Genomic DNA, 25,516 nt, shown 5'->3' on the forward strand with positions numbered 1-25,516 from the left:
GTGGAGGCGTGTTTCAAATTCTGGATAGAAGCTGGTGAAAGAGAAATCACTGTTTCACTTGGCAAAATGGGACAAAAAAAAAAAGCTTTTTAAATTTTTTTTTATAAAGTCTGAGAGTCTGTTATCTCTCTTGCTCCAAGATCACTCCAACACTCTTCCATCCAACAAGCAAATAACCATAATGTAATGTAACCGCATGTCACGCAGCATTTACCACATTACTAAACAGTCAGACACAGTTAGACTCCAGGATTAACACAGAATTTCCCAAATAATAGCAGAAACAGAGAAAACAATCAAAACTATGAATGTGTATAATGATAAATTATAGTGAATGAAAAGTGGAGAAACCATGAAGGCTATGTTCTCTTACAGAAAATAAAGTGGAAAAATAAGCAGAAGAAGAAGAGGAGTTATTACAGGAATATTTGAGCAAGGACCAGAATGTCATCTTTACAAACTTTGCCTTCTGCCCGTATATAGAAATTATAATTCTTCTCTACACACAATACTGTTCCACCTACAAACTGAATTGATTCTTTCTTTGGACTCATTATAGAAGGTAATAATTTGTTTGATAAAAGGCTCATTTGAGGCATGTAGTGGTAAAAAAAAATTCTTTAATGTCAGCATCACAGCTTTCGAGATGATTAATGGTACAAATGTGAGGCCAAGCCTCTGTACCTGAAAGAAAAAAGAAAAGGAAAAAAAATAAAAAAAATTGGAGCGCCCTTAGCAATGTCACCTTGGTGACACATAGAGAGTACAGAGATTCGTAGGGGAAGCGAGGGAGTGCGTCTTAATTGCACCCTGTCCTTTTCTACTCTCCTTTGCACAGTGTCATTCTCAGAGATAGCACCGAGGCTCCCACTGATCCTGATTGAGGCTAAAAGTGGGCAGGAAACATCTCGGTGCTTCAAATGCAGCATGTGCGTGAGCTGTACAGTAAGTATACTCAGAGATACTGAATTGCTGAACCCTGGCTGTGTCCAATAAGAATCAGCTATGTTACCCTAGATAGAGACAAACTGCAGATTGAGAGGAAGGGCTATCCACTTGTAACGAAGAAAGGAGGGGCAGGAGGACATGACTAAAGCACAGACACCAGCAATTTGCCTTATCTAGTTTGACAGGCACTGGAGTGGAGGCAGAGACGGAGAGGGCTTTTTGCTTGGGTCTTTTGACACAAACGATGTGATAAAAAGTGCTCAGATGTTAGAAGTAGTGCAAAAATGAAGCAAGAGTCACAACAAAGACCGATAGCAAATGTCTGGAGCTAAACCGCTGTGCGGCTACAGAGGACCACCGCTTGCTAGCATGTTGGGTGAGGACATTAGTCAAGGTTTACAGCATTAAAGAATCAATACTGGAGCAGCAATGAAGGCAAACAGTGATATTTGGATTCATCTTCATGCTGACCGAGGATATCGAACTGCATTCCTTGCCCAAAAACCCACATGAGCTATAAATCTTAAATGTCAAAAAGTAGCTGAATGCGAGACTGAATAATTCAGTTTGTACTGAGAAAATTTAAGGGAATTCAAGGCAGAACTAGGTGCCGACTCACTACCTCTGTAAAAACAATTAATGTGAGCGCAAACATAGATATGTTTACAGATTGGCTTTTGACACTTTGATGTGAACCCTGCATAAACTAGCATGCCAAAGTCGCTAACAAAAACAATTCACAGGCTTACCAAGCACACCGTCTTTGGGGTGAGCTAATAGGATTGGAGCATGAAACCCTTTCGGCAAATTGATTGCTCCTGTCAGACAGGAATCAATGAGACAAAACAACACGAGTTTGCTATTTTTGAATCTTTTAAATTTAGTCAGTTTAAATATTTTCAGGGCGCCGTTGTAAAAGGACAAGTGAAAAGTGTGAAAAAGCCTCGGGGAGGCTGCAGCATTTACTGCATAAGAAAACACTCAACACCATCTGGTTCTTGTTTTATTTCTGTCATCACTGTTTCCATGTACAAAAACAAGCCCGCACATGATGATTTTTCATGCACAGTAACGTTTGATTTTCTGATAAATCCAGACACACGGTACAGCTCAATCTAATAAAGGATGCCGCATACATTAGCATATCACACATGCTGCACTTATCTGTTATCACAAATGCATCTCACAACAACTCCAACTGTGATGCTGCCACTCTGAAGGCTTTGGAGATGGGTGTGCTATAGTTTGAGACAGGTGGGATGAAACGCATTGCACCAGCAGCAGTCGAGCTAGAAGCATATTTCAGTGTTCTTTTGCACACTTCACAAACTTCAGGTTCCGGGTGGCTTGACAGATTGGGTTTCTATGTCTGTTCTTTTAATGTTCAACAAAGAAGCAGGACAAAGTACCATCAAGGATTGAACAAAGAAACTGCTTCTCTGACATGTTTTCCACAAACATTTCTGACAAAACACACATTCGCAATCTCTGACTTCTGAGTCGCCTGTTATATATATATGAAGAACACATGGATGATATTACTGTGCAAACCCACTGAGTAGCTGTGGGATGAATAGTTCTGTACCTGCCAGTTGTGGAGGCAGAAACGAGTTCACAAACATTTCACCTTACAGAAAGCCCTCCTCTGGTAGCCAAAATATCTGGTCACAAAAATAATCTGAGTGGTTCACTTAAAAGTTTGATGGATCCGGATAAAACGGCACAAGAAAGAACCAGATTTATACTTTAGTGCTGGGTGGTTGCAGAGGCTTTGTAAGGGGGCTCCAAAACTCATGTGAACCTCCTTACACAACACATCAAAGCTGTGGCGATACAGAGACCTTAAGAAATGTAACTGTTCAGCACATGCTGCATTTTTACATTTTCAAATTTAGCATTAAAATCACAGACACTCATAAAAACAACTGTTTCTTTTAATTCCCAAACAGCCACACAGATCTTTTAACTGTGTGCTGTTAAATCTATGATCATAATTTATAGGTTCAGCCTCACTATAGAGCTACTCAGAGTGTCTTATACACATTTTTTATCATATTGACAAATTCATATTATTTTAAAATAGAGGTCGTGGCTCTTAGGATCCAAGCCTTTGAAGAATATTGAATGTAAAGCTTTGCATGTGATGGACGATAATACATTTTCATTGTAAAAACACTCAGTCTAATGCACATGATCTAAAGCATCAGTGACAGCCATTACTGACATTCTTTCAACATGATGGAACTCTATGATATATCTGAAAACCAACAAGTGGCCTGATAAAAGCTAAAAAAAGGGCTAAAAGTTTTTCTATGCTGTTATTAATTTTCGTTCTGCTCAAACAAAGCTCTGTAAAGAACAATTCATCATAAAAGTTCAATACTTACACCTGCTAGTGCAGAGTCTGACCTCTGAGTGGGCGATGTTTGTAGAGTGGTACCCATCACTAGCACAGTACGTGCTTACTGATGTTTTGAAGGGATTAATACTGATTAGTTTCACCCACCTAGCTGATGAGCATATATAATAAAAAAAAAAAACCCTGTTCTGCACCAAAAGAATGTACATTTTATTGCAAAAGTGCAATTCATTTCCTCAAAGCAATTCTGTTTAGTTTAGGTAAAAGAAAGTGATAAAACCTTTACCAAATCTGTAACTTCCTTTCTGAGATGCACTTGTTGCTCGTGGCAAAACAAAGGAATCTTATATGAGTTTGTGCTCTGTTAACTATAAAGATCCATTTTTCAAGGGATTTTAAAAATGCTTCATTTTACTTCCAAATGAGCCAAGATCAGCTTTCTATGCCAAAAAAACCAAACAAAAATATAAAACCTATTCGAATGAAAACAAAATATGTATTCACCAACTCCACTCTGACAGTGTGAGACTACGGACTGACCTCGACTATTTTCGAGATGAAAAGGACACAAATTGTGTTGGACAACTGGAACAACGGTTGTGAGCCGAAGTGGGTTTAATGTCAAAACAGCAGTCTGGCAAACTGACAATGCACTCACTAGCCCGAGGCCCTGAGGCACACTTCCTATAATTGCAGTCATATTACTGCCTCCACAGTAGTAACATACTGAAACCCCTTAATAGTGTGCTGGCTGAAATCTCCAGATTATAGAGTGTGACCTCCTGGTACTGTAACCCAGCAGTGACTTTGCTGTAGGTATATTTGATAGTTTCATTACGTATGTTTCCCCTTTCTCATAACTGTGCAGCAGCTCAACAAAGACAAACTCATGTCCATTTATTGTACTTGCCGATTAAAGAGAATCTGATTGATGACAGAGCAAGAAATTAATTAAGTTTATTGAATTAATGCGAGAATTAAACATGACGCCTGTTCATCAAAAGTGTAAGCCTTCGTGAGCGCCAAAAGGCCGTCTTCTTCCTAAAATAGCTGAGTGGTGTAGAATCGTTGCAAGCCTTGCACCCTGGTGGCTTACTCGCTGATTTATTCAGTCATTACTGTGAATGATCGGCCCTTCAAAACTCTCCTCTATTATCTGCAGATGGGATGACGAACTATCTTTCATTTTGATTCAAGTATTTATTGCGGTGATTCGGGGTAAAGACCACCTGCCTGTAACACAAAGAGGCTACCTATCTCTGCAGACACACATGCATATTGTATACATGTTTATTTCTTACCATTCTGAATGTCCAATATGTGGTGTTTGTCTAACATCCACCCGCCCATGTTGGAGGCATCCAGTTCATAGCCTTGTAACACCGCTGTCCTCTTTTCCCAGAGCACCACATCAAGACAGGACTCGTATTCATATCCCACTGACACTGAAAGTAATGACAGCAGACGCCTGTGGTGAGCAAGGTTACAACCTCCTTATAAGATACTTATAGCAGCAATGAGGCTTGTAGCTTATAAGACATTCAGTACATGTCGTCGCCATTTCTTGTATTTCCTGGTTCTGCCTTCTCTTTGGCTGTTTAATTTTCTCCAGCTGGGATGAGTTTAGAAGGCCCATGGGGTTTCTGTGTCTTGCCTGCACTGTTTGGAGTTTATGTATTCTCCTCTCATTTGTCTGTTTTATCTTGTGTAAATGCAAATAAACCACAATTCCAAATAATCAAAATATAAGGTGGCAAGAAATATTGAAATGATCAAAGTTCAGATGGAGCACATTTTAGGAAAAATCACAAATGCTGCAAAATTCTCTGAACTCTCAGTTCATGTTGAGCTTTGAAAATTTTATCAGTAAACTGCGATGATGCAAGTGGTACTAGATGTAAGTCTGTACCCCACCAGTATATAAATAAGTATGTTCAGTTAACCAGTTATAATATAAAATAATCAAAATATTCTGCATGAAAAGATTCTGTCACTTTATTTTTTCATCAGTATTTCTGACTATTGACCCTTGGCTGTTTTTCCCCCTTTTTTTCCAGGCCTCTGCCTCAGAGGCAATATTTCAGTAAGTGCACAGCTGCTGAAATATCATACATGCAAAACAAAGAAGTCAGCAAAAGAGCAATGGCCTTCAAAAATGCAGCACAGGGGGATTTCAGGATTTCACACCACCTGCTCAATCTTTATTGCACATGATAACAAAAGCAGTCCCCAGCTAAATAACCCTCAATTTAAAAAAAGTAAAATCAATCTTTAAAAGTTCAACTAAGGTTCACTGCCTGAAGGTAGCACAAGTATCTGGCGGTGAACTTATGCTTACACAACATCTTCAGTAGGCAGCTTCACAGCAGGAACTCACCCACAGCCTCCGCCAGGCCAAAGACCTTCTGATTGTAGGCGTCTGTTTTATCCCAGATGAAAGTGTAAGAAAGGTCGGGGAAGGCAGGAAAAGACTTCTGGAACTGACGGCCCATGATGGCCACCATCAGGTGGACTTTCATCAGGCCAAAGGGGAGACGGTCCTGGGTCAGGAGCACCTTGAGGATGGGCTTGTAGCCAGCTGCCCTGGAGCTCAGGTAGACCAGGTTGAGGTCACTGCCTGGTATGGCCACTTGCTCATGAAGGACCTAAGATTTAATTAGCAGTCAGACCAGTGCCAAAGCCACAGCATGGAGTAGACTTAAGTAACAGAGTTAATAGGAGCAACAAACGTATGTATTTAATGACAATAAGTTCAAATGCAGGATAACATACATACAATTTATTATCCAGGTCACATTAAAACGAATTTCATCTCAGAAAAACCTTGTTTGTTGCTAGAAATACATACATTTTATTCTAAGCAGTCAAACATTATGAACTTTTTAGGAAGCCAAACTATTTAAAGAATAGTTTTTACTTATGCCAGCCACAAACTGCAATCTTCTAAATGCAAATTGAGCTCCACAGGCAGTAAATGAATTCTTCATTATTAAAAGTCTCAGGGAAAAAAAAATATTTGAACATCTCAACTAATAATTGACAGAAGTCATTCTTATTTTTTTCGTTTTCGTCCTGGTTGCCTCACATACCGACACTATACTTATGTTGAAGCATGTCCAATGATTTTGATTTCATCCCTCTGATGTAACACAGACAGAATTTGTTCCAAACAGTAAAAACAGCAAAAGCTGCAAAGTCAACTTCTACATTTAGGGATTTACAACATAGATTTGGGCCAAATGGAAACAAACCAAATCCTGAGGCATGTAACCTCCATGCAATGTACCCTTAGAATTTATCAGTGTTGCTATGAGACAATTTATGGCTTAGTGGAGATGCCTCGGTTCAATCAAAGCCCAAAGGCATCGTGTAAGGCAAATCTGTTTTAAAAAAGATTATAAAAAACGCAGTTTAAAAAAGGGAAGAAAGCCATGGTGAAAGGAAGATAACAGCATTATTGTTACTCTGTGCTTGTGTATTTTCAGCATTGCTGTCTGTAATACTGGACTCAAACACAGGTCATTCAAAACAATGCGTCATACCAATAAATCTAGGACTGACCACCATCCAATGCCCCTCTATGACATGGATCTCACCTGGGTTTCTGGGATGATAGGACTGTCCTCTGGGGAGGTCTTGTAAAGAGTGGAAAGGGGTGTGGCCAGGATGACGGGGTTGGGCCTGACTAGGCCCGTCAGGTAACAGCTGGGGATGTCGTTCTCTTCCCGCTTCATCACCACCGTGTCCATCACATGAAAGACGTTCCAGGGCAACCACACTGTTCGGTGCAATGTGGGGAAGGGAGCTCGTTCGTAGCTCAGCGTCAGTGATGCTCCACCGTTGGCCAAGAGGTCAAACCTTCGAATGTTGGAAGGAAATAGAAGCGTACGAATTTTAATGCTTAAATAGAAACAGCAACTGAATAACCTGCACTTATTATGTAAAAATACTGAAATCATCTTCTGCAGTAAAATCTTTAGAGGTTTCTTTTACATCTTTGAACTTAATTTTCATTATTTTGACTCTCATTTCCATTCGTTACAATAGAACTATATACTATACATGTTTCTTAGCTGTCAAAAAGACAACCATTAAACATGATACGTTGAAAACAAGTCAAATACTTCATCATAACATCCAAACACCTTTATTTTTTATGTAAAGCCAAAAAGAATATTTGCAATAATCAGTTATTTTACCAAAGGAATCGAGACTAAGTAACTGACCTTTCATTAGCAGCATTAGCACATTTCCAGATTTAATCACCACCATCGCCTTGGATTTGTTTTTTATTAATGACTAATGATGGTGAAAACTTAGACTGATATAATTTTGAAATGTCTCCTCAAGTTCAAAGTAGCAAAGTAAATATTTATGTTAAGGCTGATAATCCCTTTTTCAAAGGCAGTTTTCCCTATCAAAGTGATCCCTCTGTTCAGTCTCCATATAATATTATTATTCACTGAATCTAATTTATGACTTCTGTTCACTCAGCGTGGTGTTAGAAGACACTTTATGGTTGAATTTGGTTCAGAGTTCTGGGAGTTTTCACTGGTGAACTGGTTTAATTAGTACAACATTACTCAGGGAAAAGTTACTGGTTTGGAAATGAAGGGCGAGTCTTTGAAGTGCTGCTCTATATATTCAGCGTGCTCCACTACCCAGGGGGTAAAGCATCTGCGTAGTGACATTGTATGTATCCACATCCACAAAGGCACACACACACACACACACGGAGATTTGAATACTCGCACATCTCATGTACGCACCCGGACCCGTGCACACGCACACGCAGCGACAACCAAGCTGTGCAGCTGACCTAAAACAGCTTCCTTCTCAAGCTCTTTCCACTTTGGGCAGTGGGGAGCTCACAGCTGCAAGAGGCCAGGCTTTGATGCTGCCCCCCCCCCCCTTCTTAACACACTGAGCGGATCTGTTGGCTAACCAAGTGTGATTATCCCCGACCATTTATCACGCTCCTTGTCAGAAGAGTTACAGGGCGGAATATCTGAAGAAATCAGCTAATCCTCGGCTATCTGGGGACCCAAGGATTGTGATTCATAACAACAGCTGTACAATTCTCTGCCACTCAATAAGCCTTTTATTCCACATTGGCAGCACATAAACATGGTTTCTATCTGTTGAATTCGAACGAAGGCTCGGTTCATAATCTCTGACGACCATGTGCGAAATGAAGCTCCTACCTGAGCTGAACGCTCGCTGTAAAATGTGTGACATACGTTTGTCTTGTATGTATTTGCACTCCCATTATTAATAGCCAGTCTGTGGTAATAGCACGAGAAGGTCAGGCAGTAATCCCATGTTTTACTACACTGTGGGCAGATTGATTCTACCCTTGCTGATTCAATGCATTTTAAACAGCCTGGTTCAAAATGGCCTCCACCACTGTGACATTTGCATGAGGAATTGTTCTAGGGCACAATGTGCTGCTGTTTCGATTTGTTTTGAGCACATTTTGGATAACTGCCAGGACAATTCCTCCTCTGCTGGACAGCCTTTTTTTCTTGGATTTTTCCACACGAGTCTGGGGACAGCAGGACATGCTACAAATATATTTTCGCCAGGGCAAAGGTTAAAACCCAAGACTGAGCTGGCTGGGTGTCTGCTTGTACACTTGTTGATCGTTGTGTAAAGATGACTGTGTTTTCCGTTGTATGCCCCTAATGATGCACATGAGCAGGGGAAACTAACTTACATGCCATCTTGCCGTGTGATAGTATAGCCGTACTCTGAGTAGTGCAGAAAAGACACGTTGACTCCAATCAGTGGTGTCCCATCTCCCGTTAGGACCTGACCCCGGATGACTGATGCCAGGCTGTGAGGGCAAACAAACACAGAAAGAGCTGAGTAAACAAACAATGCCAGCCGGTCTCAACAAGCATCCACCGCATCAGCACTGCTCACAACTGTCATCCCCTTGCCCGAGGCATGAGCTAAGAGGTATGACTTACTGATTGTTAAGAACACACACACGTCAGTGGTCGTTACTCATGAAAACGGCACCTAACAGAGCCACTCTCTGTGTCTGTTTACTGCTTTTAAGGACCCATAAATCAGTCGGTTGAGGGCTTCTTGTTAAGATTTTGCAGCGTCTTGCACTCGTATTGCAGCATTTATATTCCACAAGAATGCAAATATAGATTTTTTTCATGCATTTAATGCGCAATATAAAAATAGGTGCTGTTATGACAAGACACAACTGAACACACTACGTATAGCTGTAAGGGCATTTCAATTTGTGAGGCCATTGCAGAAAACTGTGGGAATAAAGTGTAAACACACAGCATCTTCTCTAGCCAACAACATTCACAGTTAAATTATCAGTCTCCTCAGTAAAGTCAACTCGGTAAATGAAGTGTACAATACACCCAGCAGTGAGGCTATCAAATGAGATTCACGAGTGAAATATTCACAGTATTGTTATCTGACCTTGCTGAATTTGGAATTTCCCCTAAATTGTATTTGAAGAGGGTGTGATCCAAGTGTGATTATTCCAGCAAGTGCTGTTGCTTCTGAAAAAGAGCCTTTTGTCAGTGTCATACTGAAGTCTTGCGTTCGCTAGCGTGATAAATGTCTGTAGTAATACTTGTGATGAAAGATAATATATCAACAAGAATTGTGTTGGAATGAGCTCTTCAGCTCAGTTACAGACATCCTCTTGATGTGAGAAGTTGCAAAGCCAGGCAAGTGACGTGTCAAAAGGCACTTTATAGGAATTCAGAACAACAAAATTCAATGCTCGAGGCAAACTGTCACAAATGGAAAAAAATGAAGGGTTTTGAAAAAGAAAAGCAGTTCTACAACACAACAGAATCGCCACAGCGATTTTTTATAAGGTGAAGCCATAAGTACTCTAGATGTGAAAGGAAAAATGCAGTTGGAATACAGAACACATACAGTGTTAGGCAGTGACGAGTCAAAAGCGGAGGCTTTTGCTCATTTAAAGTCTGTGGGCAACAATGTGTGTATACGTTTGGTTCAAAAAGAAGAAAAGAGAATTTTTGAACACACTACGTCTATGTTTCCAACACAACAATGTGTTGGAAACATAAATCTGTCACCAGATGTTCACATATGGTGGCAGATTTATAATTTATGTAGTTCACCCTCTACCGCTGGTCAAACTGTAATGTTACTGGAGCAAATGGCAGCGGCAGTGGTGGTTATAGTGTTGGGTGGGGATGGGGGGTTAAATGCTTCACTTTAGGGTACCTCTGTGGTAGTTAGTCTGGCATGGGGGAGCATTACTCATTTAGTTTCCCCAACTCAGATTTTCCCTGCTGGTAAATGGATTTGCTTCTGGTCAATAGGTTCAGCACCTCTAGCAGTTCATTCCCTGTTTTCCCCTAAAAAAAAAGGCATTTTCTTGTGCATTTCTGCTTTGTAAATCACAAACACGGAATATTCATACATAATTTAAAGCATCAGATATCCTCATCCTCTGCCATTATTCATCACGACTGCTGGGCCTGGAGGTAGAACTTGTCAAACACTAATCTTTATTTTTATATTCTTAAGTGCGAAGCGATTTGTTAAGGTAGTCCTCTGTTTGAAGGTACAGTTAAAGGGAAAGACAAAACTATATTTCTCCATCAACATTTAGCTGTTCCAATTTCTCAGCCGTGGAGCAGAATTTTAAAAGCGTTCCCTCTGCATTTTTCACCGGTGGGCAAAAAATGTTCTATTTTGCCACTTTATCTCCGGGTCATTACGTATATGAGAGTGAGAGCGTGTGTGCGAGAGAGAGTGAGAAAGAAAGATGATCAACAGCTTTAGCCTCTCATTTCCCTCCCGCTTCATGTCTGGTACAACCATCTCCCATCGTTTATTTACTGGCTCAAAGAACAAGGCCACTTAAGAGCCACAGCGAAGGTTCCCTCTTCCTTCCCTGTGACTCTATTAATCTTTTGAGAGGCAGACGGGTGATACAAGAACTGAACCACCAAACAAACGCAAAGTCGCACCACCTGCTGAAACCCCAGAAATGAATCATATAATTCATGCATTCTTATCTGTCATTGTGCCAGACTAGCGGTAGAAAAACAACGTCTCAAAACCCAGCGGGAGACTTGTGTGGGGACATGTGATATGGCTGGGGAACTATTGTGCAGGGGAGAGGGTTGGGGGGATGGGGGGGGGCACTACACCACAACACATGTTTTATTCTCTGTGCTATACGAGGGACAACTTTACTGCTGAGTTCTGAAACCTGACCACACACTGAAATCGGCTGCCTTTCTCTGGGCTAACACAATGGCTTCTTAAAAATAGAAGGACATGAATGACCTCTAGCTGTGTCTCATTTCTCTACCTTTAAACATCAGATACTCTACGGCTTGGCATAACAGTCACTACCGTCGCTGAAAGTCTTCTCTTCTGGCATTGTTCCAGTGCTTCAGAGACTCTCATAATGTATACTCTGCAAAGGTAGTGGATAAATTATTCACGCTATAACCTCAAATGAATTAAAAAACAAAAAGGGGTCTCCAAACAAACCCTGTCACTACTAAATTCTACTTCATTATATGACTCTTTCAAAATGTACTTCATGTATGCAGTATTTGCCATGTAGCGATAAGATTTAAAAAAAGGTAATTAATTTTGTAAAATTTAGGACTACGCATGTTTGCAGAGCTCCTAAAACACTGTTTTTGACTATAAAACTAACTTCTATGAGGAGATAAAAAGGCAAATGAATATTTTGAGCAAGAGAGCTAATGCCACTGCCAGACATGAAATCGACATTAAGCTGAAGACAATGAGGATGAGGATTACTGAGAACCCGGCTGTGGGGAATTGCCTCATTCTATATTTTCAGTAAAGCATGCTATTTACATAAGGATTACTTTAAACTATTGGCGGAAATATTCCCAAAGCCTTCTGCACACAGTTTGGCAATCATTTTCCTCTCCATCAGTCACAAAACAAACTCTTCTTGTGATTCTGAACAGATGTGGGAATGCACCGAAGTTTACATGAAAAATATAACAGTCTCTTCAGTTTGCACAGAGATATTGTACAGTACTTTAATCATGAGGTAAGGTCTTGTTGCTCTTTACATCAAACTTTTCAGTCATACAAAAACCACTAAAAATCAAATTCATGCAACGAGCTCAAGAAAAAGACGTAGGCATAGTGCAAGGTGTCACAATGAATAAAAGGAGTCCTGAGAAACACAAAAAGTTTCAGCTTTTATGCCCATCAGTGTCAAAATGTCTCAGAAGCACAATAAATCTGTGTGGGTAGAATGTGGGGTAAATATATCTAGTGGTGCATGTCAAAGAGTCGAAATCCAAAAGACTAAACTTCTTGAGGAATGTGAGGAAAAAAAATAAAATAATAATAAAACAAAAGAATAGTTTTTGAGCAGCTTTGCGAGGTTACACGAAACATTTCTGTGTGCAGTTTTTGTTTCTGTGCGTCCAGAGACCTGAGCAGTGTTTGGTTAATTGGTGATTACCCAATTAACACACTGATTGTCTGTCCAGGGCGTACCATGCCTCTCACCGTATGACAGATGGGCTAGGCTCTAGCCCCGCCCCCATGACCCTGAAGTGGATAAGCAGAGGAGAATGTAGAAAACGGGTATAACTGTGATGCTGTTTTTCAGGGTCAAAGTGATGTCCATTTTACATTCTCCAGGTTAAAATGACTGCCTGCACAGAATTTCATGACAGTGTATCATAGTTGGTAGCAGTGAGCAGCCAAACAACTGACAAATCTGCCTTTCACCGTGGCTAATAATTACAGGAAACTTTCTGCAATCCTGTACCTTCTTATAAAACAGAAATGTCACCTTTATGAGTTATGAACTAAAGAAGTGACTCATTGTCATCAAAGTGGTCATCATGTACAACATTGCAACAACAGGATTTTTCTAATTTTTTCAGTCAGTAATAACTTGACAAAATTATCCGTGTTTGATGTTTTTTGATGGAAGAACAGATTTAAATGAGAAAGCGTTCTATCAGGTCTCTGTTATACAAACTGTGTGTGACGGGCAGCTCACTGATGCAAAAATTAAATTATGCTGTACTTTCCTTTTTCAATTTGGAAAATCACATGGTCCTGTTATCTGGGTTTAAGCAGTCTAATCCTTATGTTTTTATAGTCATAAGGGCTGATTTTAACAGGGAGCAAGCTTATTCCTGAACCACTTAATCCCAACTTGTAGAATAAATAAATAAAACCGTGTGGCAACCAAGCGACTGTAAACAGGCTTGTCACTTTGACTGCAAAGACAAAGATGTGAGATCCTACGACATTTTCGAGGGGCTGCACAGGTGTGCCTCTCTACCGGTAATGAGACAGCAAACAGCTAACTGGATCCAAATAATTAAAAAGCTGTCAGTAACTCATTAAGCTGCTTACCTGCTGTTGAAAGGGTTATCCCTGGGTATCACGTGACTGCCACTGGGGCCGATCAAAAAACTGACGCGTTCATAAAAGCTCTTAGAAGAAGACTGGGCGACTGAACTCTGGCTCTGGCTTGCGATGGCAGCTGGGTCAGGTGAGCCACGACAGTAGGTCTGACCCTGGCAGGCAATCTGAGTGCAGCAGTCTGGATCCATGCAGTCGATGAGCCCGTCTGGAAAACAGGAGGGGCGGTCAAGACAGGGAGGAAAAGCTCGGTTGACCTGGATATGTTTGGGTTTGACGAAGGAAAACATAAGCATCTCTATTACTGTGTTCACCTCTGATACACAAAGATGACTTCTTACATGAACTTAAGTTCATTAAAGCACCGACAGAGATCCTGCACTGACACAGAGTGTGAAGTGTCTGTCGCCACACGCGAACCTCAAAAGTTCTGGGGTGTTGATTAGGCCAAGGAGAAGTTCATTAGAAATCCAGCTTGCAGAGTTTTAATATATAGTGCCAACAAGTCTTTATAATTGATCTACTGTATATTTTAAAGCATGCTGTTTAACAATCTGCTCTGCCTCTACATTAGCATATTCTTTCCAGTGATGTTTTATGTATGATTGATTTGTTTTGTTTGTTTGCAATGTCACCGAGGAGCCACATCAAAGCCAGTTTTCTGTCTGGTGCAATAAGAGATACGCACCAGTTTTTTTTCCAAGGCTAAAAAGACAATTTGTATGAAGCTTTTACTTCTTCCTACCTCCCTCGTTATCCTTGCCATCTGAACAGAGCGTTTCGGTCGCTACATCGCATCCCAGCCCTCTCCATCCTGACTGGCAGATGCAGTGCCAGACGTTTTGATCCAGGACGCACCTCCCATTGTTGTTGCACAGCCCGGGGCAGCCGTCTGTCAACACATCACGTATATGTCAAACAGCCAAACGCATCAGGACGAGGAAATCAGGATGAGAAGGCGAGGAAGGGGTGAGAAGACAAGAGCGAAAGGGGCTTTTAGAGTGGACGGAGGAGAAGGAGGGACAAAAATGATTAAAAAAAAGAAGAAAAAAGACAGTAATAAGTGAACGTACGGTACAATACACCTCCAACAGGACTGGGGATGGGGGGCAGGGGAGGTGGGGAGTTGTGAGGCGTTACGGTCGTTTCACATGAGTTTTACTATAATGTGCAACCACAGCATAAATGGAAATGCATGGGATAAAAGGACAACAAACCATCTCAGTTGTTTACTTACTGTTGAAAAGCCAGTGGGAGATGCTGTGAATGCTTGTTGAGTCAAATGCTCACAGCAGTGATTTTGTGTTTAAATCAAAGTCTGGATGGCTCTTTTTGAAGTAGCATCTTTTAAGGTTACATGGATCCTCACACTGTGATTTTTAAATGAACTGCAGTCTCTTAATGTCAATTCCCCAACAATTTTCTTGTTTATATGTGAATCAGAATTTCAAGGATCTTGCTCTTCTTCTTCTTTTATTTTAGTTAAAAGTTGCACAAATCCCATTTAAGAAGCTCGAAACACTGTCTTGGAAGTTCATTGCTTTTTCTTTTTTTTTTGCCTGAATATAATTAAAGCAGGAGTAGTACATTGCAGATGTTTGAAGCACTCATGTGAAGTAACAGCAACATCAAAGGGAAGAGGAAGTGTATGTAAATAGCAGGGAGAAGAGTGAGAAGAGGAGGGAGGGTCTAGAGTCTCCACATTTACAGAAAACAGTGCACTTGCTGCCAGATCGCATTCCTTTTAGTGGAGGGTGAAGACAGGGAGCCCAAACATGACTAAACCACACCAGTTCAGGGCGTTTAATCTGGCAGACACAGGGAATTAAGACAGGGAGGAGAAGGGACCGTGGAGTCTGGTGTGAGACTGGTAAGGACGGACAGGAAATGAGGGGACATATCGAGGGGAGCAGGATCACAGCAGAAACATTATGATCGACTTGGACATAAAACAGGTGTATATACGCCGTGCTAGGAAAGACAAAGAGCAGGGAGGGATTGTTCGTGACAATCTCCCTTGGGGGGGTAGTGGTTCAATTTACCTTTATATCCTATCTTGACTGCTCCTATTACACAACCGAGGAAAGGGAAACATTTGGAAAAGAAAATTACTTATCGCTGTGGTGGCAGAGAGCTAAGACTGACAAACACATTTACTTATTGTAACTTACAGGGAGTACAAAAAGTGGAAACCGTGGTTGGCATAAAGCTGATGTACCTGCCAACTTGGTTTAAATATTTGGAAAAGAAGCTTTGCAGGTAGTTTTCCCGAAGATTATTGCTGTCCTCCCCACGTGTTAGCTGCTGCTCTAATTTCAATCTCTCTCCTCTGAATGTATCACAGTGGTTATGGTGATTGAGCCGAATAGCTAATATTAAGCATGAGTGACAGGATGTTATTGATATTACTGAAAGAGAGGGAAGCAGTGAGCTCACCCATTGCTAACACAGTTCACATTTTTAAGCAAAATAAAGGTGTTCAGCTGGCTCAGAAAAAAATATCTAGAGTGAAGTGTATAATTTTCAAGTGTAAAGTGTTTTTTTTTTTTTTGTTTTGTTACCTGATACTCTTGAATCCAGGGCTAATACATGTAAGCCAAGACGGAGTTGCAAAGAGACAGACAGGCAGGCACACAAACATAAAATAGAAAAGAGAATGGACATAAGAAAAAGTTAGTTAAAGATATGTAAATAGGGGGGGAAACTGACAAGTAGGACATTTATGTAAGAGAAGAAGAAGAAAGAGAAGCAGCATATTTAGAGGGATGGATCCACAGTTTTGCTACATCAAGAGGAAACATCTAGCATTTAAAAAGTGAGTGTAGATGTTAATTAAAGCACTAAGTGATTAATCAGAATTATAGATGCCGATAATGATTTGTATTCTGTCTACAGGAAGCAACATAAAAGAATTCGGCAATATGTTCCCAGTGAAATATTCATTTTAAAACTCTCCAGCTGATTTACTTTGCCATAGAAAGATGGTCTAAAATAACGGCGAGCGCACTGTTTCTCTTTATATCTGTGTGTTATAACACTCTTTGTTGTCAGAGTGTATGAGCCAGTTTCATCTGGGTCTGCTTCAAAACATTTTACTGTCTGCTTGTCAGGAGTATAGGCTCGGCCTCATTCCAATATGAATGCATCATGAAGCAGAATACTATACTTTTTTTCCCCCATCATCTCTCCTTCAGCGATTTTAACAACAGCGTGCCAACGAACCAGCAGCACACAAAGACAAATCAAAAACACCTTAGCGGAAAACTGCAGTACTGAGAAAGCAGCGACAATGGGTTAAGCCTTGCATATGAAACAGGATCTAGATCCATGTGACAATACAATGGCCAAGGAAGTCCTCTATTCAGACTCTGACTATGTAATGTGATTAAAAGACGCTTTGTGCAAATGGCAGTTATTCAGGGTTTGAAAGACAAAATAGGCTCCCAGTTGTCCAAGAAAAGGTAACGCACTGCCTATTCATTGACCCTGCATCCAAAGCAAGGAGTTACTTTCCTGCTGGGAACCTTAAACAGAAGGAAGGAAAGAAAGCGAAAATGGATGATGCACAGTCGGCGCTTAGGAGGGAAAGATTAATAAGATCAGGAATGTGACCCCTCCAACAACTCCCTCACTGCAATCTCGTCTCCCCTTGGAGATGGATATGCGCTGTGGACAGCGGGATTGCTGATGAGAGAACTTGTAAATACATAATTAGGGTTCAAGAGTTTGGAGTGCTAGATCTTTGTTTCAGAGAGAATGTGTCGGCATTGAGAGGTTGGAAATTACACTTGGGGGAATGCTGCTTGAAGCGGCGGGTCAAGGTTTAACTACAGGACCTTTGACAAAGGGTAAGGTGTGAAGGAAGCTTGAGTTAAAGGTCAATAGGAAGTGACATCTTAGAACTCATTATCCTCATTAATGCCAGGTGAAGCACTGCCATTTCAGGAAAATGATATTCCAAAGAGGCCTACCCGTGGCTTTTTGGCTCCCTAAATACCTGCCCTTGACTCACTAAAAGAGGCGTCACTTCAGCAGGCGAAAGGTTGAATATCTAAACCGATGCTCTAAATTACAAAGTTAATTGTAATACGGCGTCGCAAGAAGATTTTTTTTCTTCTCTCTAAAGAGACGAGATAACATCTGTGCGTAAGATCCCGGCGCTTCTTTTTTTAAACTTGGAAAATGTTTCGTTACATCTTGATTTAAAAGCAAAACTGGCAACCTTGTAACAGAAATTCATTTTGTCAAGTTTCTCTCTGTTTCCAAGGTTTAATTCTAGTTTTAATCCACCTCCAGTACATTTATACTCACCACAATATTTGACAGCAGGTAAAAGACAAATAGATTTGTTGAACAGAAGCTGGTGGCCAAAAGGATCAGCAGCCAACAAATTTTTTTTAAAAATAAATAATAAAATTCATCAAATTAATAACAATGAACGGAATGAATACATTGAAAAATGGTGCTATTATGTTCAGTATAGTCACCGAAGCTAGTGGGGGTGGAAGCACTCAAAGCTTTTACTGAAAAAGCAGCAAGACCGTGTAAATAGAGTCACTCTGAAGGAAAATCTGACACTAAAATGCTCAGTAATTATTGTAAAAGTGTTTATACCATAAAATTTGGATTATTCTCCAGCACCTAAATATTTACACGAGAAGTGCTTTGTTATTGCATCTGGTTAGTTATTGAGACAAAAAGGTCTTATATAGTTTCAAAAATGCGACAGGTTTGATAAACTGATGTTAAAAATCCGTAATAAACATGTAGCAGAGTAAATCTTTTTGAGTTACCCTCCAACGCTGACTGTGTCTGACAGACATTTAGAAGAAATGTTATAAGACACAGAAATGTTTAGAAGATATATAAATATATAAATAAACATTAAAAAAAAAGGAAGATAAGGATAAAGATCATGGATACAGTGTTTGGTTCAGTGATCTCTGAAAATTGGATTGCAAGACGCAGTTGTTTACCTCTAAGCTCTGTGAATATCATCAAAAACTACTCATCACTTGCCATGCTAAGGTAGTTGTATTGAAAAGGTAAGCAGCGACAGCAGTACCACAATCTGTGCCTGATGCTTGAAGCTGCGCTGAAAATACTGACATTCACACTCCAGAGCTGCCCTTTTAAATCTGCCCATAAATGAATTTCCTCTGCAGTTTGTGCCCTTCTGTCAAGGGTGTGTAGGTGTACGTTACTGTATGTGTCACCATGGCTCACCGATGGTGCAGTGTTCACCCGTCCAGCCCTGGTGGCAGTCACACTTGCCCTCTCGGCAGACTCCGTGGTCGATGCAGCGTGGGTGACAGTCCCTCTGCTCACATTCTGGTCCTGTCCAGCCTTCCTCGCAGTGACACACACCACTTATGCAGGAGCCGTGGGGGCCACAGTCCACCACACACACCTCTGTCGCAAAACAAAGAGCCATGGAGACATGTAGCTTCTGTTCCTTGAAAAGTCCTTTTTCCCCCTCCCTTCTAGACTCGTGTATTTTTGTATGCTGAATAGATGCATCTGCCAACGCAGAAAAAAAACGCTCTGATGTTTGCTAAGTGTGAGCTTCCTCAGTTAAAGTGGGCCAATAAGTTTAACTGTAAACAAGACATAAAAACCGTGCAAGAAAAATCCCGACACTGCAAGGCAACTACTTCAATGTCTGACACTATTTCATCTAAAGAGTCAAAATTACTGCTATCTGTTAAAAGAATGTTTAAGACGCATCGTTATACACGGGAAATGTCAGGCCTTTGCTGCTTTCTTGTGCGATATGGATCTCAGTGGACTTGTTGTGGAAACAATTCTTTTTAAAAAGAGTGTAGACTGGAATGCACGACAGACATAAAAAAAAGAATAATTTGCATAGAAAAAATGTCCTTTTAAGTTTTATCCTGCTGCTACTTTACCAAAATGCAGACTGAGTGGTAAGAAAAAATAATATTTCTTCATCTACAATTTATCATATTAATCTTGACATATGACATGATCACTTTTATGGATCCAGGTGAAAATCCTATGTTTCCCATGTAGCCTTTAAACGACTGTACACTGCAATATGCACGGGGTGTACTGAAACTAGTTCAAATGCACACTGAAGAAATGAAAAATTAAAGGTTATAACATTCAAATATTCTGTATGTCCCATTGGAGCACTCGTGTTGGCCACACCTCCCACATTCCTTTCGCCTCTCAGCAAGGTGCAGACAAACAAAGAAACAAAGAAACAAAGAAAAAGCTCTGAAAACATAAGATTCAGCCATTTGTTTGCACCATTTTGAATCTCTGAGTTCGGTATTTGGGGAGTTGCCATGTTGTAGTCTGGAGCCAGACGAAAGGGTAGAGTGCCAAGTTATCAGCTAAGGCTAGCAGGGTGCATTCATACACTATATGGATGCATCTCACAGATAAGTACCTGCTAATTAGCACCAACATAAATAATAACATGCCATCTGTCGTAAGGGCGAGTGGAAGCAAGTGGATGGATGGATAAATAATGCTAGAAAAGCTGATTGACAAAAAAACAAAGAAATACGAAGAGAAAAAAAACAGCGAGACCTCTAGCACGATCTTAAATAACTGTCCACAAAAAACGTAAAATTTGTAACATAATTAAATTTAAAATGTGCTAAAAGGATCAAACACTACAAACATGGAGGATAGCTCCAGTTCAGTGACTCAAATTAGCCGTCTGTCAAACCACCACCTGTCTTTCAGAGAAGCCCCTCTCGCTTGTTAAGCAGTGCTGTATCAATCATGTTTCGTGGTCCAAGATCCTGCTGCATCCACAGAGGCTGCAGTCTTTTTAACGTGTCGTAATGCTGTTTTATTTAATAGAAAGAATCATTTTCTATGACTATGTGGATGCTTCAGAAAAAAATCAGGGCCGTTTCACACAAAAAGCGACATGCTGTGCGCCGACCGCTAGGTTGACCAAGTCGGAAATTATGGTTGCACTGGCTGCTGCGCTATGCCTGTAATATGGAATTTCTGTCTATTACAGAGCCTGCTCTGGTCATTCTGTGTTTCTATTGGTTGTGTGAATGTTTGACATACTGTACTGCTGTCAAAAGTCAACCATAGCAGGTGCTCTTCGACTATCCTGCGCTTCACCGTTGATATTAAGCTTTGGATCATGACTTTTTCCACAGTAATTCAAACAACACATCAATATATTCAAAACCATCCTCGTGTTGTGGATGTGATCTTAGACGTTCTATTAACGGTTTTTTGAGGTTTTTTCTCTGTTTTCAGCATTTTTCTTGCTTCATGTTTGGCTTTGCCCGTTTACCCTCAACAAAACCTTTTACTAAGGGAAAAAATTAATTATATATTATTTATCATTTGATTCTAAGTCAGGTAACCCACCTTTACTAACTCTTCAAATGTCGTTGTTATTTATTTTTGCATTTCTGTTTATGTCCATAATGATAGAAAAGCCATTTTTGTTGTTGTTTTTTCCCCGAAATACTTCAATCAGAAAATATTCTATCATCTTTAGCGGGAAACTAAAGAGCTAACTTCTTGCAAAGTTCCAACTCCACTAAACTTTGTAAATCCTGTTTTCATAGCTTCTTGGATGTTAAACTTTATTGAAAAACCTGGGAGAACAGCCACACTGATTATTTTGTTGGAGCTGAAAGAATTCAGACTGTTTTTAACTTTTACCCGCCCCTGAGTGTTTGATTTTGGGAACCAAAGGAGTCTTTGGACCTGGAAATGACGTCAGACTTAACCAGCGGATAATACATAGAAAAATAATCCCATAAAATAAACTTCTTTCTTTTGTACCAGGCTGTAAACCTGCTTTTCTTCTTCTCTCAAGTTTGGCCTTTTAACACGGAAGTCTATGAAGGTTTATCTGCTTTCCGAGCCCAAAACAAGTTGCATTTGGAAGAAATGGGCACCTTGGACTTTTCTCTTTTTTTCCCCTTAACCCGAGAAGTTGCTTGTGCTACTTCTTTAGATAGCAAAGTGTATAAAATAATCACTTATAGACTCTTTATAGGTATATAAAAATAAGCACTTGGTCTTCTTATTAATAACGTATGACTCATTCGACATCTAGCTGATAGGAAATTTATTTCTCAATAACATCTTTCTCCCATTTTCAGTAAAACTTTATTTATTTATTTTTTTTGCCTGTCCCATTTGGTTCTTTAGCCATCAGAATTGTTGTCTGAAGACCAACAAGGATACCCAATGGATTTACTTTGCCAAATGGATCATCGTGGCATTGCCGTATTGGTCCATTTGATCGACCTTTGTTTTTATTATTTATTTTATTTTATTTTCAGTTGTTACAGACGGAACAGACACGAGTGAGGGATAGGAAAGGGAGAAAGAAAGAGGACGGAAAAGAAAAACAGAAGGGTCATTTTCAGTAAAACTAATGTTCATGACAGTATCGTAATAAAAGGACATTTCTTTCCAGCACGCGCACAATCAACAGTTAATTTCTTGCTTTTGCTGTAGCTCCTGTAACTATTTTTTTAAAATTCTAATTATTTCACAAACTGTTTTTTTTTTACAAGTGTGGTTACCATCAAATGAAACAAAGCCTGTCATCACCATAAAAGCATTGAACAATGAAACACTGCAATTACTGTGTATCCAAAAACTTCCAAAACAACCACTTTTAAGGTTTTACATATTACGAACACTCATTTGCATGGCGTCTTGGCAGACTGAGGCGAGGGTTATGGATTTAAGTGGGTTCTTATAAAATGTTAGATCAGCATGTCTTCAAGTATGGAGTTCTGAAAAAAAACTGAGCAGCTGTTATAAATCTGTGTTATCTTTACAAAATTCAAATGATTGAATCCATGGGTGGTAAGTAAATCAGTCTGTACGAGGCTAAAGCTAATGCTCAACAATCTGTGGCTGCTCTTGTCTGGGAATAAGAAATGTTGATTTCCTGGAACTAAGAGCTTCTATCAAAGCTTTCGAACAGAAGAGCCATAAAGCTTTCTGCTGTGACAATAGCCGTCAGTGTGCGAGACGAAAGAAGCTCAAGTATGTCCTCAAATTCTAAGTGACTATAAATGCTATAGAAAATTTAGAGCCGCATGACGAAAAAGTTAGGTGCTTTTTTAAAACTTGGTATAGCTGTCAGTGAAAGCAAATTAGCCAGCTTCATTCTGCTGCCCAAAATGTAACAAGTCTTAGATGTTCATGGTTTTTTTTGTTTTTAAAACCAATCCACCCCTGCTGCTTTTCCTATGTTCATCCCCTTTACTGAGGCTCTTTTAACTCTCTGTTCCAGCATTCTGAATAGAGTTTTTCTTCGATTGACGGACCTTGGATGGTTCTGATTAAGCTGAGCCGACACTGTAGAATATTAAGTGTGCCTCTGGAGAGGAGTCATTCAATTCCAAAGGAATACCTCCTTCCCATAGAATCTATGCAATCAATTTTTCATTAGTCCAAAAGTGTTTATCTGCCTTTAACATGCCCCTGACTGAGAGGTTGTGGGCGGTCGATTCATGCTACGTGCTTGTTAATTAAAGTTTATTTAATTAAAGAAGAACCGCAGCATTAATTACGAAGGAATTCTCCACCCACCCAGGTGAGTAAACTCCCTAAGTTGTGGACCGCACTGAGGCCACCCTCACTATTGACAAGCCTGAGATATCTTGCTGAGTGAGAGGATTGTGTTTGAAATGTCAAAAGGTTTAATAGAATAACAAATGACTTCTCTTTCAAAAAACAGAAAATAAAGTGAGACACAAAAGAAAAGAAGAAATTTTTTTCACCAACAAAATTCCTTTTTTTTTTTTTTTTCTTGAGTGCCAACCAAACTGGCAACATGCTGCTTCAAAAAGCCTGCACAGGCATCTCAAACGTACCATCCAGCCTTCTTATGCTTTAATTTCTGCTTGAAGTTCAGCCAAAAGTAATATATTCAACAGCCTTTTATACTGACTGAAACAAACTCCAACTTTCTGGTTTTAATTGTTTGACTCAGCATGTGTTTTTCTCTGGTTTTAACGCACAGAGAAATAGTGTAGGGAACTGCAAATAAATCATCTACATCTCACGCACAGATAACAGATGGGAGGGGCCAGCCTTTGAACTATCATGTCACCTACCTGTGTCGAGAGATAAACCGCCTGAATGCAAACCTGGTAACAAATGAAAAGGGTGTGCTGTGAGCAGCTGGGAATACTAATTGTTCTCATCTCCTCGAAAATAAACCTAAAGCTGCAGCAAAACTACATTGCATTTATGATGTTAAAAATACATTTGTGTTGTTCTTCAAGAAGAACATATGCCAGGTCAAGGAAAAGTAGCGTGGAGTCGACGCTTTTGTTCTGAACATATGCTGCGTTTATAATCTGCACATGCTACAAGTGTTCACTACACAACTTTGACGGCGTGATCACATCGGCAGTTTGAGTTATTCAGCCTGTGACAAAATGAGGCAGTTGCCTTTTTTTCCTTTTTAAAAAAAAAAAAAAAAATCATTTAGGTTCAAACTGGTAAGCAAATCAAAACCCATAACATCAGATCTGGTAATCCAATTTAAGCAAAGTCATATGCTGGTTTTGTAGGTTTTTTAACAAAGAAAGTTTAGGAAGAAAAGCAAAGCATGAACTTAGCAGAACTAGGACAGATTTCAGTCTAGACTTATGTCCAAACATGAGTGACTCATGTCATTATTTGTCTCCTTATATCCAACAAAGCCTTTGTGTCGAGTTTGTTTCCTGGAGTCAGGTGAAATTACTTTCTTACTTTCACTTGGTAAACAGCTGAGATTTGGGGGGTTTTTTTCAGATATTTTAGAGTGCTTGTGTCATGTAAACAGACATTTGGTATTGTTATTCCCATTTGCCCATTTGGGAACGCTTCCTCATCATAAAACATACTGTCTTTAGTTGAAAATGTTGTATTGTGAAAATAAACAAGAAACGGGGTGGTATAAAAAAGGTGTAACCAACAGCAGTGCTCATAAAACACCAAAGCAACATGTATTCATGGCTCTTCAGATGAGAAATGTCAGTCAGCCAAACTCCTATTCATCATTATCTGTTGGTGCAGTCCCAGGCTATGATTCAGTGGAACTCAACAAATGAATAATTTTGTTTCCTTTGTGCTTTATGTGTGAGAAAGCTGAGAAACACTGATTTATGACTGATTTAAAATGTTCATTCCAAAACGTGGCATATTCATTTAGGAAAACAAATTGTTCTTCAATGTTCTTTTAATGATATTTCAAAAACATCAGTGATAAATTACCTCAAATTGTGTCGTTTTTTTTTTTTTTTTTTGTAAATTATTAAAGATCAAATCATAAATCACACAAATTTCTCTTCTAATTCCTTTTTTAAATTTCTATTCAAAATTTAAATAATTGTTGCTTAGGTTTCTTAATAAGATAACCAGAAGTAGATGCACCGCACTGTGTGAGACAGCTTTTATTTCAACTTAAAACCGGTAATAAAGGCTTATACATCTGCTGTTTACGATACCCGGTGTCTGTGCACAGCAAGAGGGGGAGTTTATTTGGAATACACGCAGAGAAATGTGGTACCAATTACTCGTTAGAGAAACTTCTTCCACAAAAAAGTGAAAAAAAAAATACTATAGATCTCGCTGCACTGTCTGCATTGACTTGTTTGTGGAACAACCCTGCACTAATCAGCAATGCGACAGACAAATACAATAAAAGACTACAGATTTAACACCAACTTGCTTTAATTCTATTTTGGCAAATGTGTAGAATTTGAAAAGGTGCCTAAAATATGAAAAAGACCAAAAGCAGAGCTGCGACACAAACTAGGCAAACTTCTGTCATTATATTAATGA

General features: G+C 39.7%; 1 protein-coding gene across 9 annotated transcripts in view; it reads right to left on the reverse strand.

The window, feature by feature from the left end:
- LOC146676871 (teneurin-3) overlaps positions 1 to 25,516 on the reverse strand; it is a 146,000-nt gene that overhangs the window by 33,827 nt on the left and 86,657 nt on the right. For 5 of the 9 annotated variants that reach the window (XM_085415828.1, XM_085415782.1, XM_085415791.1 and 2 more), the window contains 9 exons: positions 18,935 to 19,120; positions 16,270 to 16,290; positions 15,751 to 15,774; positions 14,454 to 14,600; positions 13,700 to 13,916; positions 9,024 to 9,143; positions 6,904 to 7,165; positions 5,685 to 5,952; positions 4,609 to 4,752 (listed from right to left, as the gene is read on the reverse strand). In XM_085415828.1, coding sequence (XP_085271954.1) covers positions 4,609 to 4,752; positions 5,685 to 5,952; positions 6,904 to 7,165; positions 9,024 to 9,143; positions 13,700 to 13,916; positions 14,454 to 14,600; positions 15,751 to 15,774; positions 16,270 to 16,290; positions 18,935 to 19,120 — 1,389 coding nt within the window. The remainder of the gene's footprint in view (positions 1 to 4,608; positions 4,753 to 5,684; positions 5,953 to 6,903; positions 7,166 to 9,023; positions 9,144 to 13,699; positions 13,917 to 14,453; positions 14,601 to 15,750; positions 15,775 to 16,269; positions 16,291 to 18,934; positions 19,121 to 25,516) is intronic. The other 4 variants (XM_085415801.1, XM_085415810.1, XM_085415819.1 and 1 more) reach the window with 4 other exon arrangements.

This window comes from Rhamphochromis longiceps, linkage group LG2, assembly GCF_057381845.1.
Source record: "Rhamphochromis longiceps isolate RC_006_pf linkage group LG2, R_longiceps_female_GT1.1, whole genome shotgun sequence".
In the NCBI taxonomy this organism is placed as follows: domain Eukaryota; kingdom Metazoa; phylum Chordata; class Actinopteri; order Cichliformes; family Cichlidae; genus Rhamphochromis; species Rhamphochromis longiceps.